The 15720-nt window shown below is 41.9% G+C and overlaps 1 protein-coding gene across 1 annotated transcript; it reads right to left on the bottom strand.

The window, feature by feature from the left end:
* Positions 1–341: 341 nt before the first annotated feature.
* On the bottom strand, positions 342–14468 carry LOC120043497 (tetratricopeptide repeat protein 30A-like; the record flags this gene model as incomplete). Its single annotated transcript, XM_038988089.1, has 12 exons — positions 14297–14468; positions 13879–13944; positions 12666–12875; positions 6736–6792; positions 5928–6063; positions 5624–5728; positions 5342–5470; positions 4167–4216; positions 3585–3737; positions 1593–1658; positions 1276–1329; positions 342–407 (listed from the first exon to the last, which is right to left on the bottom strand). Coding segments are annotated over exons 1-12 (1146 nt in total), but the record flags the coding sequence as incomplete, so codon positions are not given.
* Between the last annotated feature and the right edge of the window lie 1252 nt (positions 14469–15720).

Genomic DNA, 15720 nt, shown 5'->3' on the forward strand with positions numbered 1-15720 from the left:
ACCAGACAACATCAACAGGATAACAGGATAAACAGACAACATCAACATGATAAACAGACAACATCAACAGGATAACATGATAAACAGACAACATCAACAGGATAACATGATAAACAGACAACATCAACAGGATAACAGGATAAACAGACAACATCAACAGGATAACATGATAAACAGACAACATCAACATGATAAACAGACAACATCAACAGGATAAACAGACAACATCAACAGGATAAACAGACAACATCAACAGGATAAACAGACAACATCAACAGGATAACAGGATAAACAGACAACAGAGGAAGACAGAGAGAGAGAGGAGACTGGAAGATTGTAACCTGTTTGGTCAGCTTGCGTAGTTGATCTGTCAACTTGGCGTTCATCTCATCAAACTTCCTGAAGGCCTGCGTTGGTCAAACACAACAGAGACATGATCAGAGACAGGAATATATACCTCATAATGTACAGAGAGCAGCAACAATGACACAGGACTTTAAAGTATCTATATTATAGAGGACTGGTTCATTACATTGTGGAACATTCAGGTCATTGGCTAAAACATGAAACATAAATATATGTGTGTAGTAGTGGTGTGTTTAATGCTACAGAAGGTTGATGCTAGTAGAGAGTGATTGGTACTAAGGAGAAGGTAGTAAACAGTGATTAGTACTAGTAGGCAGTAAGTAGTATAGGGTGATTAGTACTAGGGAGTAGGTAGTATGGGGTGATTAGTACTAGTAGACAGTAGGTAGTATGGGGTGATTAGTACTAGTAGACAGTAGGTAGTATGGGGTGATTAGTACTAGTAGACAGTAGGTAGTATAGGGTGATTAGTACTAGGCAGTAGGTAGTATGGGGTGATTAGTACTAGTAGGCAGTAGGTAGTATAGGGTGATTATTACTAGAGAGTAGGTAGTATAGAGTGATTAGTACTAGGGAGTAGGTAGTATGGGGTGATTATTACTAGAGAGTAGGTAGTATAGAGTGATTAGTACTAGGGAGTAGGTAGTATAGAGTGATTAGTACTAGGGAGTAGGTAGTATAGAGTGATTAGTACTAGGGAGTAGGTAGTATGGTGTGATTATTACTAGAGAGTAGGTAGTATAGAGTGATTAGTACTAGGTAGTAGGTGGTATAGAGTGATTAGTACTAGTAGGCAGTAGGTAGTATGGTGTGATTATTACTAGAGAGTAGGTAGTATAGAGTGATTAGTACTAGGGAGTAGGTGGTACAGGGTGTAAATGGTGTGTAGTAGTCGTGTTTTGTTGTTACCTCCTCTGGAGCTGTCTGGCAGGTCAACATGGCATCCAGAAACTCATACAGATACTGGAACGTAGAGACCACATAGATACACGGTTTATTAGATAGCAGGAGAAAGAGGACCAGAAAATGAATTGGGGATGTGTGGCAAGAACAGGACTTTTCAGGAGAAATATAGAGGTCTTTCAATCCCACATGGAAAATGGAATGTGGACTTCGCTTCAGTGTCAGACTAACATGTATGATTTTAAAGTAAACTATCCCTAGTGACTGACTGTAGGGATGTAGTGTGAAAATATAGGACAATGAAAGGAACCTGTGGTTCTTACCGGGGTGAGGAACTTGTAGGTGAGGTGAGCATTCTCTGCCATCACATCAGCAGCCAGGTCAAAATACTGAGAGAGAGAGAGAGAGAGAGAGAGAGAGAGAGAGAGAGAGAGAGAGAGAGAGAGAGAGAGAGAGAGAGAGAGAGAGAGAGAGAGTGTGAGAGAGAGAGAGAGAGAGAGAGAGAGAGAGAGAGAGAGAGAGAGAGAGAGAGAGAGAGGGTGTATAGTAGATATACAGTAGTAGAGTACAGTATAATAGTATAATATAGTAAAGCACAGTCTAATAGTAGAGTACAGTACAGTATAGTATAATAGTAGAGTATAGTACAATAGTAGAGTACAGTATAATAGTAGAGTACAGTACAGTATAGTAGCATAGTATAATAGTAGAGTATAGTACAATGGTGGAGTGCAGTACAGTATAGTAGTATAGTATAATAGTAGAGTATAGTACAATAGTAGAGTACAGTATAATAGTAGAGTACAGTACAGTATAGTAGTATAGTATAACACTAGAGTATGGTACAATAGTAGAGTACAGTATAATAGTAGAGTACAGTACAGTATAGTAGCATAGTATAATAGTAGAGTATAGTACAATGGTGGAGTGCAGTACAGTATAGTAGTATAGTATAATAGTAGAGTATAGTACAATAGTAGAGTACAGTATAATAGTAGAGTACAGTACAGTATAGTAGTATAGTATAACACTAGAGTATGGTACAATAGTAGAGTACAGTATAATAGTAGAGTACAGTACAGTATAGTAGCATAGTATAATAGTAGAGTATAGTACAATAGTAGAGTACAGTATAATAGTAGAGTACAGTATAATAGTAGAGTACAGTATAATAGTAGAGTACAGTACAGTATAGTAGTATAGTATAATAGTAGAGTATAGTACAATAGTAGAGTACAGTATAATAGTAGAGTACAGTATAATAGTAGAGTACAATACAGTATAGTAGTATAGTATAATAGTAGAGTATAGTACAATGGTGGAGTGCAGTACAGTATAGTAGTATAGTATAATAGTAGAGTATAGTACAATAGTAGAGTACAGTATAATAGTAGAGTACAGTACAGTATAGTAGTATAGTATAATACTAGAGTATGGTACAATAGTAGAGTACAGCAGGGTATAGTATAATAGTAGAGTACAGTATATAATATTATAATATAGTAGAGTACATTATAATAGTATAATATAGTAGAGCACAGTATAATAGTACAGTATAAAATAGTGGAGTACTGTATAATAGTATAATATAGTAGAGTACAGTATAATAGTATAATATAGTAGAGAACAGCAGAGTATAGTAGAGCACAGTATAACCGCATAATATGGTAGAGTATAGTATAATATAGTAGAGTACAGTAGAGTATCGTATAATATAGTAGAGTACAGTACACCGGTATAATACAGTAGAGTACAGTAGATTATAGTAGAGTACAGTATACTAATGTACTATAGTAGAGTACAGTAGAGTATAGTATAATATAGTAGAGTACTGTATAATAGTATAATATAGTAGTGTACAGTAGAGTATAGTGGAGTACAGTATACTAGTACAATATAGTAGAGCGCAGTAGAGTTTAGTATAATATAGTAGAGTACTGTATAATAGTATACTATAGCAGAGTACAGTAGAGTATAGTAGAGCACCGCATACTAGTATAATATAGCAGAGTACAGTAGAGTATAGCATGATATAGTATAGTACTGTATAATAGTATAATATAGTAGAGTGGAGTATAGTATAATATAGTAGAGTACTGTAAAATAGTATAGTGTAGTACAGTGTACTAGTATAATATAGTAGAGTACAGTATAGTATAGTAGAGTACTGTATAATAGTATAATATACTATAGTACAGTAGAATACCCTACCTCATATTTGCAGTATAGTATAGTAGAGTACAGTGGAGTATAGTATAATACAGTAGAGTACTGTATAATAGTGCAATATACTATAGTACAGTAGAATACCCTACCTCATATTTGCAGTATAGTAGCAACAGGTTTCCGAAGGTGACCGGGGGGAAGGGGATCTGCTGCAGGAGGAAGGCCAGTTTCTCAAAACCCTCCGATGGCTTCTTATCCATGTTCATCAGGGCCTGGTTGTGGAGCGTCACTGGGTCCAGCTCCTACAAGACAATAGACTTGTGTAAATAACTATTTGTTCTTAACTAACTCGCCTAGTTAAATACAGGTTAAATAAAAAATAAAAGGATATTTCATTGTCCATTGGTTAGAAGGAGAATGTCTCCACACACACGTTACAACAGCTTTCTGTCTGACAGAGTGTTCCCCTGATCCCCATCAGTGTGTGAGTGTTGATATAGATGGTCACTAGAGGGCAGCACCCACTGAGCCACAGATAGAGATATACCGTACAGCACCACTGTCTCCAACCTACATGTGTGGTAGGGCTGACACACACACACACACACACACACACACACACACACACACACACACACACACACACACACACACACACACACACACACACACACACACACACACACACACACACACACACACACACACACACACAAACACACACACAGTACCTCCTCTGATCTGGGTGGCATGTCAGTCAAGGCCTCCTGAGCTGCATCGCCTGGAGACAGACAGACAGAGAGACAGAGTTGAGCTTACGTACAAGCCCTTATGCAGTTTTAAGTAAAAAATAGATAAGTAAAAAATAAGAAATAAAAGTAACAAATAATTAAAGAGCAGCAGTAAAATAACAACAGCGAGGCTATATACAGGGGGTACCGGTACAGAGTCAATGTGCGGGGGCACCGGTTAGTGGAGGTAATTAAGGTAATATGTACATGTAGGTAGAGTTAAAGTGACTATGCATAGATTATAATCAGAGAGTACCAGCCTGGTATACTATTGAGATCTGACAGTTTTTCAGCTGGTACTCTATGACAGCCTGGTATACTATGACAACTGACAGTTGTTCAGGGAAAGGGGCCCGGGGAACAGTGTTTGGTGCAAAGGGAACAGCAGGTTAACTGCCTTGTTCAGGGGCAGAACAACATATTTTTATCTTGTCAGCTCGGGGATTCGATCCAGCAACCTTTCAGTTACTGCTACCTGCCGCCAGCCTGGTATACTATGAGAAATGACAGTTTTTCAGCTGGTACTTTATGACAGCCTGATCACAGTACACCCCCTGGACAGAATGCTAGTCTATCACAGTACACCCCCTGGACAGAATGCTAGTCTATCACAGTACACCCCCTGGACAGAATGCTAGTCTATCACAGTACACCCCCTGGACAGAATGCCAGTCTATCACAGTACACCCCCTGGACAGAATGCTAGTCTATCACAGTACACCCCCTGGACAGAATACTAGTCTATCACAGTACACCCCCTGGACAGAATGCTAGTCTATCACAGTACACCCCCTGGACAGAATGCTAGTCTATCACAGTACACCCCCTGGACAGAATACTAGTCTATCACAGTACACCCCCTGGACAGAATACTAGTCTATCACAGTACACCCCCTGGACAGAATGCTAGTCTATCACAGTACACCCCTTGGACAGAATGCTAGTCTATCACAGGGCTTTAGACACCAATCTATCTCCTTAATGCTGAGAGTCAAGCAGAGACGCATCAAGTCCCATTTCTACAGTTTTTGTTACGATTCAGGCCGGGGATTGAACTCCCAACCCTCCAATCTCAGGGCGGATGGTCTAACCACAAGGCTGCTGAATGTACTCACAGTTTTTGAGCTGGTATTCTATAGCAGCCTTGAGGTTGAAGCCTTCTATGAGGGCGGTCTCATGTAGGATCAGGGTGTTCCCAACACTCCTCACGTCGATGCCCTCTGTCGTCATGCCAACGCTCAGCTCTGGACGACGAGAACACACACACACACACACACACAGCACAGAGAGACACAGGCTGGTCAGGGGAAAACGTGGATGAGAAGGAGGGTCACTAAGAGAAAACCCTTAGGTATCTAACTAAACAGGTGTGCTGTCATTTTAAAGCCCAGTTTTACCTGGATGTTCCCTGATCCCTCTCTCGATGATCTCTCCGATGAACTTGAGGGCCTGACCATACTGTTTCATACTGTAGTAACACAGACCTATGTTGTAGGACAGTTCTGAGACAGGAGGGAGGAGAGAGAGGCAGGGAGAGGAGGAGGGAATTAGGGGGGAGGGAGAGGAGGGAGAGGAGAGGAGGGAGAGGGAGATAGGTAGGGGGGAGGGAGAGAGATTCAGCAAATGCAAGAGACTTTTAGGACAGCCAAAAGGTTAGAAGTTTTCCTTTGTGTGTGTGTGTGAGTATGTGCGTGCAGTTACCTGGTTGGTAGCCCAGCACCTGCATGGCAGACATGAACTTCTTGCAGGCCTCCTCGTACTCGCCCTCCTTGTAGAGTAGACAGCCCATGTCCACGTCATAGTCTGGGTCGTCCTGGGGAAGCTGCTCTACCAGTGTCTGACAGGGAGAGGGTTCATAAAGGGCTTATAAGAGGGCATAAAGGGTTATAGGGAGTCATAAGGGTGTATTCATTGAGAAAATTAGTTTTAAGGGGTTACAAGGGGTTCTAAATGGATCAAAAACACTAACAGTTATAAGGGGAGCAGTTATAAGGGGTTATATTAAGTTCTCCTGACCTCATGACATACAGTAACTACCAGGTACATGTTTCTGGTCTTTAGTTCTGATTCTAGTTCTGGGTCTAGTTCCAGTTCTGGTTTAGTTCTGTTCTAGTTCTGGTTAAGTTCTGTTCTAGTTAAGTTCTGGTTCTAGTTTTGGTTCCAGTTTTGGTTTAGTTATGGTTCTGATTTAATTATGGTACTAGTTATGGTTCTAGTTATGGTTCTGATTTAGTTCTGATTCTAGTTCTGGTTCTAGTCATGGTTCTGATTTAGTTCTGGTTCTAGTTCTGGTTCTATTGATGTTCTAGTTCTGGATCTAGTCATGGTTTTAGTCATGGTTTTAGTTCTGGTTCTAGTCATGGTTCTAGTTCTGGTGCTAACTATGGTTCTAGTTCAGGTTCTAGTCCAGATTCTAGTCATGGTTCTAGTCATGGTTCTAGTTCTGGTGCTAATTATGGTTCTAGTTATGGCCAAGTCCAGTATATGTCCAATACTAGTTACTACTAACCTTCGCTCCAGAGTACTCCTCTTCTCCGTATTTGATGGATGCCTGCAGTTTGATCATCTGTGGGAGAGATGGACAGAACATGGGTCGGAAGAGAGAAAATAACTAAGAGAATATGGCTGAAGAACAGAATTATATCTCAGTGTGGTAGGATAACTCTACCTGGTGGGTCTGGTAGTAAACATTATAACTCTACCTGGTGGGGCTGGTAGTAAACATTAGAACTCTACCTGGTGGGTCTGGTAGTAAACATTAGAACTCTACCTGGTGGGTCTGGTAGTAAACATTATAACTCTACCTGGTGGGTCTGGTAGTAAACATTATAACTCTACCTGGTGGGGCTGGTAGTAAACATTAGAACTCTACCTGGTGGGTCTGGTAGTAAACATTAGAACTCTACCTGGTGGGGCTGGTAGTAAACATTATAACTCTACCTGGTGGGTCTGGTAGTAAACATTATAACTCTACTACCTGGTGGGTCTGGTAGTAAACATTATAACTCTACCTGGTGGGTCTGGTAGTAAACATTATAACTCTACCTGGTGGGGCTGGTAGTAAACATTATAACTCTACCTGGTGGGTCTGGTAGTAAACATTATAACTCTACTACCTGGTGGGTCTGGTAGTAAACATTATAACTCTACCTGGTGGGTCTGGTAGTAAACATTATAACTCTACCTGGTGGGGCTGGTAGTAAACATTATAACTCTACTACCTGGTGGGGCTGGTAGTAAACATTATAACTCTACCTGGTGGGGCTGGTAGTAAACATTATAACTCTACTACCTGGTGGGTCTGGTAGTAAACATTATAACTCTACTACCTGGTGGGTCTGGTAGTAAACATTATAACTCTACCTGGTGGGGCTGGTAGTAAACATTATAACTCTACCTGGTGGGGCTGGTAGTAAACATTATAACTCTACTACCTGGTGGGTCTGGTAATAAACATTATAACTCTACCTGGTGGGGCTGGTAGTAAACATTATAACTCTACTACCTGGTGGGGCTGGTAATAAACATTATAACTCTACCTGGTGGGGCTGGTAGTAAACATTATAACTCTACCTGGTGGGTCTGGTAGTAAACATTAGAACTCTACCTGGTGGGTCTGGTAGTAAACATTATAACTCTACTACCTGGTGGGGCTGGTAGTAAACATTATAACTCTACCTGGTGGGTCTGGTAGTAAACATTATAACTCTACCTGGTGGGTCTGGTAGTAAACATTATAACTCTACTACCTGGTGGGGCTGGTAGTAAACATTATAACTCTACCTGGTGGGTCTGGTAGTAAACATTATAACTCTACTACCTGGTGGGTCTGGTAGTAAACATTATAACTCTACCTGGTGGGGCTGGTAGTAAACATTATAACTCTACCTGGTGGGGCTGGTAGTAAACATTATAACTCTACTACCTGGTGGGTCTGGTAGTAAACATTATAACTCTACTACCTGGTGGGTCTGGTAGTAAACATTATAACTCTACCTGGTGGGGCTGGTAGTAAACATTATAACTCTACCTGGTGGGGCTGGTAGTAAACATTATAACTCTACTACCTGGTGGGTCTGGTAATAAACATTATAACTCTACCTGGTGGGGCTGGTAGTAAACATTATAACTCTACTACCTGGTGGGGCTGGTAATAAACATTATAACTCTACCTGGTGGGGCTGGTAGTAAACATTATAACTCTACCTGGTGGGTCTGGTAGTAAACATTAGAACTCTACTACCTGGTGGGTCTGGTAATAAACATTATAACTCTACCTGGTGGGGCTGGTAGTAAACATTATAACTCTACCTGGTGGGGCTGGTAGTAAACATTATAACTCTACTACCTGGTGGGTCTGGTAATAAACATTATAACTCTACCTGGTGGGGCTGGTAGTAAACATTATAACTCTACTACCTGGTGGGGCTGGTAATAAACATTATAACTCTACCTGGTGGGGCTGGTAGTAAACATTATAACTCTACCTGGTGGGGCTGGTAGTAAACATTATAACTCTACCTGGTGGGTCTGGTAGTAAACATTAGAACTCTACCTGGTGGGTCTGGTAGTAAACATTATAACTCTACCTGGTGGGTCTGGTAGTAAACATTATAACTCTACCTGGTGGGGCTGGTAGTAAACATTATAACTCTACCTGGTGGGTCTGGTAGTAAACATTATAACTCTACCTGGTGGGTCTGGTAGTAAACATTAGAACTCTACCTGGTGGGTCTGGTAGTAAACATTATAACTCTACCTGGTGGGGCTGGTAGTAAACATTATAACTCTACCTGGTGGGTCTGGTAGTAAACATTATAACTCTACCTGGTGGGTCTGGTAGTAAACATTATAACTCTACCTGGTGGGTCTGGTAGTAAACATTATAACTCTACTACCTGGTGGGGCTGGTAGTAAACATTATAACTCTACCTGGTGGGTCTGGTAGTAAACATTATAACTCTACCTGGTGGGTCTGGTAGTAAACATTATAACTCTACCTGGTGGGGCTGGTAGTAAACATTATAACTCTACTACCTGGTGGGTCTGGTAGTAAACATTATAACTCTACTACCTGGTGGGTCTGGTAGTAAACATTATAACTCTACCTGGTGGGGCTGGTAGTAAACATTATAACTCTACTACCTGGTGGGTCTGGTAGTAAACATTATAACTCTACTACCTGGTGGGTCTGGTAGTAAACATTATAACTCTACTACCTGGTGGGTCTGGTAGTAAACATTATAACTCTACTACCTGGTGGGTCTGGTAGTAAACATTATAACTCTACTACCTGGTGGGTCTGGTAGTAAACATTATAACTCTACTACCTGGTGGGGCTGGTAGTAAACATTATAACTCTACTACCTGGTGGGTCTGGTAGTAAACATTATAACTCTACTACCTGGTGGGTCTGGTAGTAAACATTATAACTCTACCTGGTGGGTCTGGTAGTAAACATTATAACTCTACTACCTGGTGGGTCTGGTAGTAAACATTATAACTCTACCTGGTGGGTCTGGTAATAAACATTATAACTCTACCTGGTGGGGCTGGTAGTAAACATTATAACTCTACTACCTGGTGGGTCTGGTAATAAACATTATAACTCTACCTGGTGGGGCTGGTAGTAAACATTATAACTCTACTACCTGGTGGGTCTGGTAGTAAACATTATAACTCTACCTGGTGGGGCTGGTAGTAAACATTATAACTCTACTACCTGGTGGGTCTGGTAATAAACATTATAACTCTACCTGGTGGGGCTGGTAGTAAACATTATAACTCTACTACCTGGTGGGTCTGGTAATAAACATTATAACTCTACCTGGTGGGGCTGGTAGTAAACATTATAACTCTACCTGGTGGGGCTGGTAGTAAACATTATAACTCTACTACCTGGTGGGTCTGGTAATAAACATTATAACTCTACCTGGTGGGGCTGGTAGTAAACATTATAACTCTACTACCTGGTGGGGCTGGTAATAAACATTATAACTCTACCTGGTGGGGCTGGTAGTAAACATTATAACTCTACCTGGTGGGTCTGGTAGTAAACATTATAACTCTACCTGGTGGGTCTGGTAGTAAACATTATAACTCTACCTGGTGGGGCTGGTAGTAAACATTATAACTCTACTACCTGGTGGGTCTGGTAGTAAACATTATAACTCTACCTGGTGGGTCTGGTAGTAAACATTATAACTCTACCTGGTGGGTCTGGTAGTAAACATTATAACTCTACCTGGTGGGTCTGGTAGTAAACATTATAACTCTACCTGGTGGGTCTGGTAGTAAACATTATAACTCTACCTGGTGGGTCTGGTAGTAAACATTATAACTCTACCTGGTGGGTCTGGTAGTAAACAATATAACTCTACTACCTGGTGGGTCTGGTAGTAAACATTATAACTCTACCTGGTGGGTCTGGTAGTAAACATTAGAACTCTACCTGGTGGGTCTGGTAGTAAACATTATAACTCTACCTGGTGGGTCTGGTAGTAAACATTATAACTCTACCTGGTGGGGCTGGTAGTAAACATTATAACTCTACCTGGTGGGTCTGGTAGTAAACATTATAACTCTACCTGGTGGGTCTGGTAGTAAACATTATAACTCTACCTGGTGGGTCTGGTAGTAAACATTATAACTCTACCTGGTGGGGCAGGTAGTAAACATTATAACTCTACCTGGTGGGGCTGGTAGTAAACATTAGAACTCTACCTGGTGGGTCTGGTAGTAAACATTAGAACTCTACCTGGTGGGGCTGGTAGTAAACATTATAACTCTACCTGGTGGGTCTGGTAGTAAACATTATAACTCTACTACCTGGTGGGGCTGGTAGTAAACATTATAACTCTACCTGGTGGGTCTGGTAGTAAACATTATAACTCTACCTGGTGGGTCTGGTAGTAAACATTATAACTCTACCTGGTGGGGCTGGTAGTAAACATTATAACTCTACTACCTGGTGGGGCTGGTAGTAAACATTATAACTCTACCTGGTGGGGCTGGTAGTAAACATTATAACTCTACTACCTGGTGGGGCTGGTAGTAAACATTATAACTCTACCTGGTGGGGCTGGTAGTAAACATTATAACTCTACTACCTGGTGGGGCTGGTAATAAACATTATAACTCTACCTGGTGGGGCTGGTAGTAAACATTATAACTCTACTACCTGGTGGGTCTGGTAGTAAACAATATAACTCTACCTGGTGGGGCTGGTAGTAAACATTATAACTCTACCTGGTGGGTCTGGTAGTAAACATTATAACTCTACCTGGTGGGGCTGGTAGTAAACATTATAACTCTACCTGGTGGGGCTGGTAGTAAACATTATAACTCTACTACCTGGTGGGTCTGGTAATAAACATTATAACTCTACCTGGTGGGGCTGGTAGTAAACATTATAACTCTACCTGGTGGGGCTGGTAGTAAACATTATAACTCTACTACCTGGTGGGTCTGGTAGTAAACATTATAACTCTACCTGGTGGGTCTGGTAGTAAACATTATAACTCTACTACCTGGTGGGGCTGGTAGTAAACATTATAACTCTACCTGGTGGGTCTGGTAGTAAACATTATAACTCTACCTGGTGGGTCTGGTAGTAAACATTATAACTCTACCTGGTGGGTCTGGTAGTAAACATTATAACTCTACCTGGTGGGTCTGGTAGTAAACATTATAACTCTACCTGGTGGGTCTGGTAGTAAACATTATAACTCTACCTGGTGGGTCTGGTAGTAAACATTATAACTCTACCTGGTGGGGCTGGTAGTAAACATTATAACTCTACTACCTGGTGGGTCTGGTAGTAAACATTATAACTCTACCTGGTGGGTCTGGTAGTAAACATTATAACTCTACCTGGTGGGTCTGGTAGTAAACATTATAACTCTACCTGGTGGGTCTGGTAGTAAACATTATAACTCTACCTGGTGGGTCTGGTAGTAAACAATATAACTCTACCTGGTGGGTCTGGTAGTAAACATTATAACTCTACCTGGTGGGGCTGGTAGTAAACATTATAACTCTACCTGGTGGGTCTGGTAGTAAACATTATAACTCTACCTGGTGGGTCTGGTAGTAAACATTATAACTCTACCTGGTGGGTCTGGTAGTAAACATTATAACTCTACCTGGTGGGGCTGGTAGTAAACATTATAACTCTACCTGGTGGGGCTGGTAGTAAACATTATAACTCTACCTGGTGGGGCAGGTAGTAAACATTATAACTCTACCTGGTGGGGCTGGTAGTAAACATTATAACTCTACCTGGTGGGGCAGGAGAGGTACTGGATCCTGGTAAATAGGTTCCGGAACAAAACAGTCTAAAACTGAGAGGTTCCGGGTCCTGTTGTGGAAGGATCCGGCTTAAATGAAGCACTGATTCTACCTCTACCTTGGTATTATAACTTAATGTAGGAAGTGTACCTTGGTGTGGCTGGTAGGGTTGTCCAATAGAAAGGTAGCCTTCATGGCCTCGGGGTAGGCACAGGCCCCGTACAGAGACTGGGCGTAATACAGCTTGTACTCCTCCACCTCGGGGTGTAGCTGGGTCAGCTGCTCATAGCACTCTGCTGCGTTGGTGAAGTCCTGCATGTGGTAGTAGCAGTAGCCTAGCAGAGACAGGGCTGCCCGCGACTGGGAGGAGGAGGAGAAGGTAGAGGAGGAGAAGAATAAGAAGATTACGGGCTCCATTCAATCCATATCGCCCAAGTTCAGCACTATATGGCGATTGACATTTAAAGGTAATGTTCCCGCATTCCATGAGACTGCATTCATGGTAAACGCTGCATATATCGCTCTAAAGGTAATCGAAAATTACCTTTACAATTTTAAGAACGCTATAGCGCTGAACTTCGCCGATACGGGTTGAATCGAGCCCTAGATGTATTGTCCAATGAAATAGTCTGAGGGACAGTCTGTTTGTGCTATCATGACATGCCCTCGTCACTCATTGGCAAGCTAAACATTGGCTTGCCGGTGACAGCCATGGAGTTGGCAAGAGCACACACTGATCTGGGACCAGGCTATAGAAGGAGACAACAGATCTGGGAGCAGGCTATAGAAGGAGACAACAGATCTGGGAGCAGGCTACAGAAGGAGACAACAGACCTGGGACCAGGCTATAGAAGGAGACGACAGATTTGGGACCAGGCTATAAAAGGAGACAACAGATCTGGGACCAGGCTATAGAAGGAGACAACAGATCTGGGACCAGGCTATAGAAGGAGACAACAGACCTGGGACCAGGCTATAGAAGGAGACAACAGATCTGGGACCAGGCTATAGAAGGAGACAACAGACCTGGGACCAGGCTATAGAAGGAGACAACAGATCTGGGAGCAGGCTATAGAAGGAGACAACAGATCTGTGAGCAGGCTATAGAAGGAGACAACAGATCTGGGAGCAGGCTATAGAAGGAGACAACAGATCTGGGACCAGGCTATAGAAGGAGACAACAGATCTGGGAGCAGGCTATAGAAGGAGACAACAGATCTGGGAGCAGGCTATAGAAGGAGACAACAGATCTGGGATCAGGCTATAGAAGGAGACAACAGATCTGGGAGCACGCACACACACACACACACACACACACACACACACACACACACACACACACACACACACACACACACACTACCTTCATCTGTTTCTGCAGTTCATTGCTGAGGATGTGGATAGCCTCTCCATACTGCCCATCTTTGATCTATAGGAGGAGAACAGAGTTAGCAGCTAGTTATAAAAGAATACATTATCTATCTAGCTAGCTATGTTGTCACACTTAGTTCGTTCGCTATCGTTAGGCTATAGCTTGAGCCTTGAAATGGAAGGGTCTGTCAGGCTAGCTTAATCAAAGTTAGCTAGCTTGCTATAGCCCCAATGTGTGAAATTCGTATTGTGACGTTAGCTAGATTGAATTCGCTACATAATCAACATGATAACTTGATAAAATACCACAAGTTAAAATAACCAGTTTCATTATCAGCTACATAGCTATCATGGCTAGCGTTAGTATCCATGGTATGTAACGTTAGCTATGCAAGCGACCAACTTCTCACCATTTTGTAGACAGTGGCGGTGTATTCGCCGTCTTTAATCGTTGTCAGTGTCATGATTTTGCCGCTAAATCTACAGTTCTCAAAGGTAAGACTATTTTCACGCGAAAAATGATTGCCGATTCACCAATAATCCCAATTAGTGCAGCATGTTTAGGCGTTATTTACTTTTCTACACGTTCAACGCACAGGAAGTGTTACTTAGCAACCGTACCGGAAACGGAAACCCCGACGTTGAATAACTTTAAAACAACCAATGAGGAGCGTCTGTTGTGAGGTATCACCATAGAGATTGACAGAGACCTTTAGTGGCCAAAAGGCTGTTTTAGTATGGGCATCACCATTGAAAGCTTCCACCATTCTTCTGCCATTTTAAAGTAGTCAACTGGGTGGGGGTTCCTATGGGTTGTAGCACAGACTTTCCATTATATTGACCAGAATTTAAAGTGGCCGCTCTAACAATGAAAATAAATGTGTTAAAAAATGGAAGGCAGTGGGAGGAGGCAAGATCAGGTGGGACCATTCTAGACAATGAGAGGGCAGAGTCGTTTGTGAATAACAGGCACAACTTCGATATAATGTGTTTTTTTTCTCAAAGTTGTCTGGATGTCATGTGTCCAACTTATATCAGTACACTCGTAACAACCTAAGCAGTACGAAACGTATATTAGATCAAATAAACCACACATAAAGATGAGTCCTCTATCTATCTCTTTGTGTAGGACACTTTTCCAGCAAAGAACATTTTCCAATTTTCTAATAAATGGAAAACACCAGTTGATGAGATTTAGTGCTGCCCACCCCTTCCTTATCATGACAAGGTATGTTGAGATATATATAATGAAAAGCTCTATAGAAGTTTTAATACATTATTATTATTATTATTAGGTTGTGGTGGACTGTCATAATCCCTGTAGTTAGTATACAAACTAAAAGTGTGCATACTTCCACCTGGAGGGTGTTGTCTGAACAGGTATTAAGCCAAGGTTGGTGATATACTGCCCCCTGGAGGGTGTCTGTTGTCTCTATCATTCTCTATGGTGTGTATTCAGGCAAGGCATGTGTATGAACATCTGGCTTCTGAAGAATGCCACCCAAGAATAAACCTCAGGGAAAGCTTTTAATTTACTGATGATTATACAGGTACATATCATACACCCATAGGACTAACTGGAACTGATTAGGAATTTAACCCATTATGAATTTAACCCACCTTCCACAATATCATTAAACATTGTATCCTCAAACTGCGCCACCAGAGTCTCTGGGTTCGCGCCCAGGCTCTGTCGCAGCCGGCCGCGACCGGGAGGTCCGTGGGGCGACGCACAATTGGCATAGCGTCGTCCGGGTTAGGGAGGGTTTGGCCGGTAGGGATATCCTTGTCTCATCGCGCTCCAGCGACTCCTGTGGCGGGCCGGGCGCAGTGC

The sequence above is a fragment of the Salvelinus namaycush genome, unplaced genomic scaffold (genome assembly GCF_016432855.1).
Source record: "Salvelinus namaycush isolate Seneca unplaced genomic scaffold, SaNama_1.0 Scaffold941, whole genome shotgun sequence".
In the NCBI taxonomy this organism is placed as follows: Eukaryota; Metazoa; Chordata; class Actinopteri; order Salmoniformes; family Salmonidae; genus Salvelinus; species Salvelinus namaycush.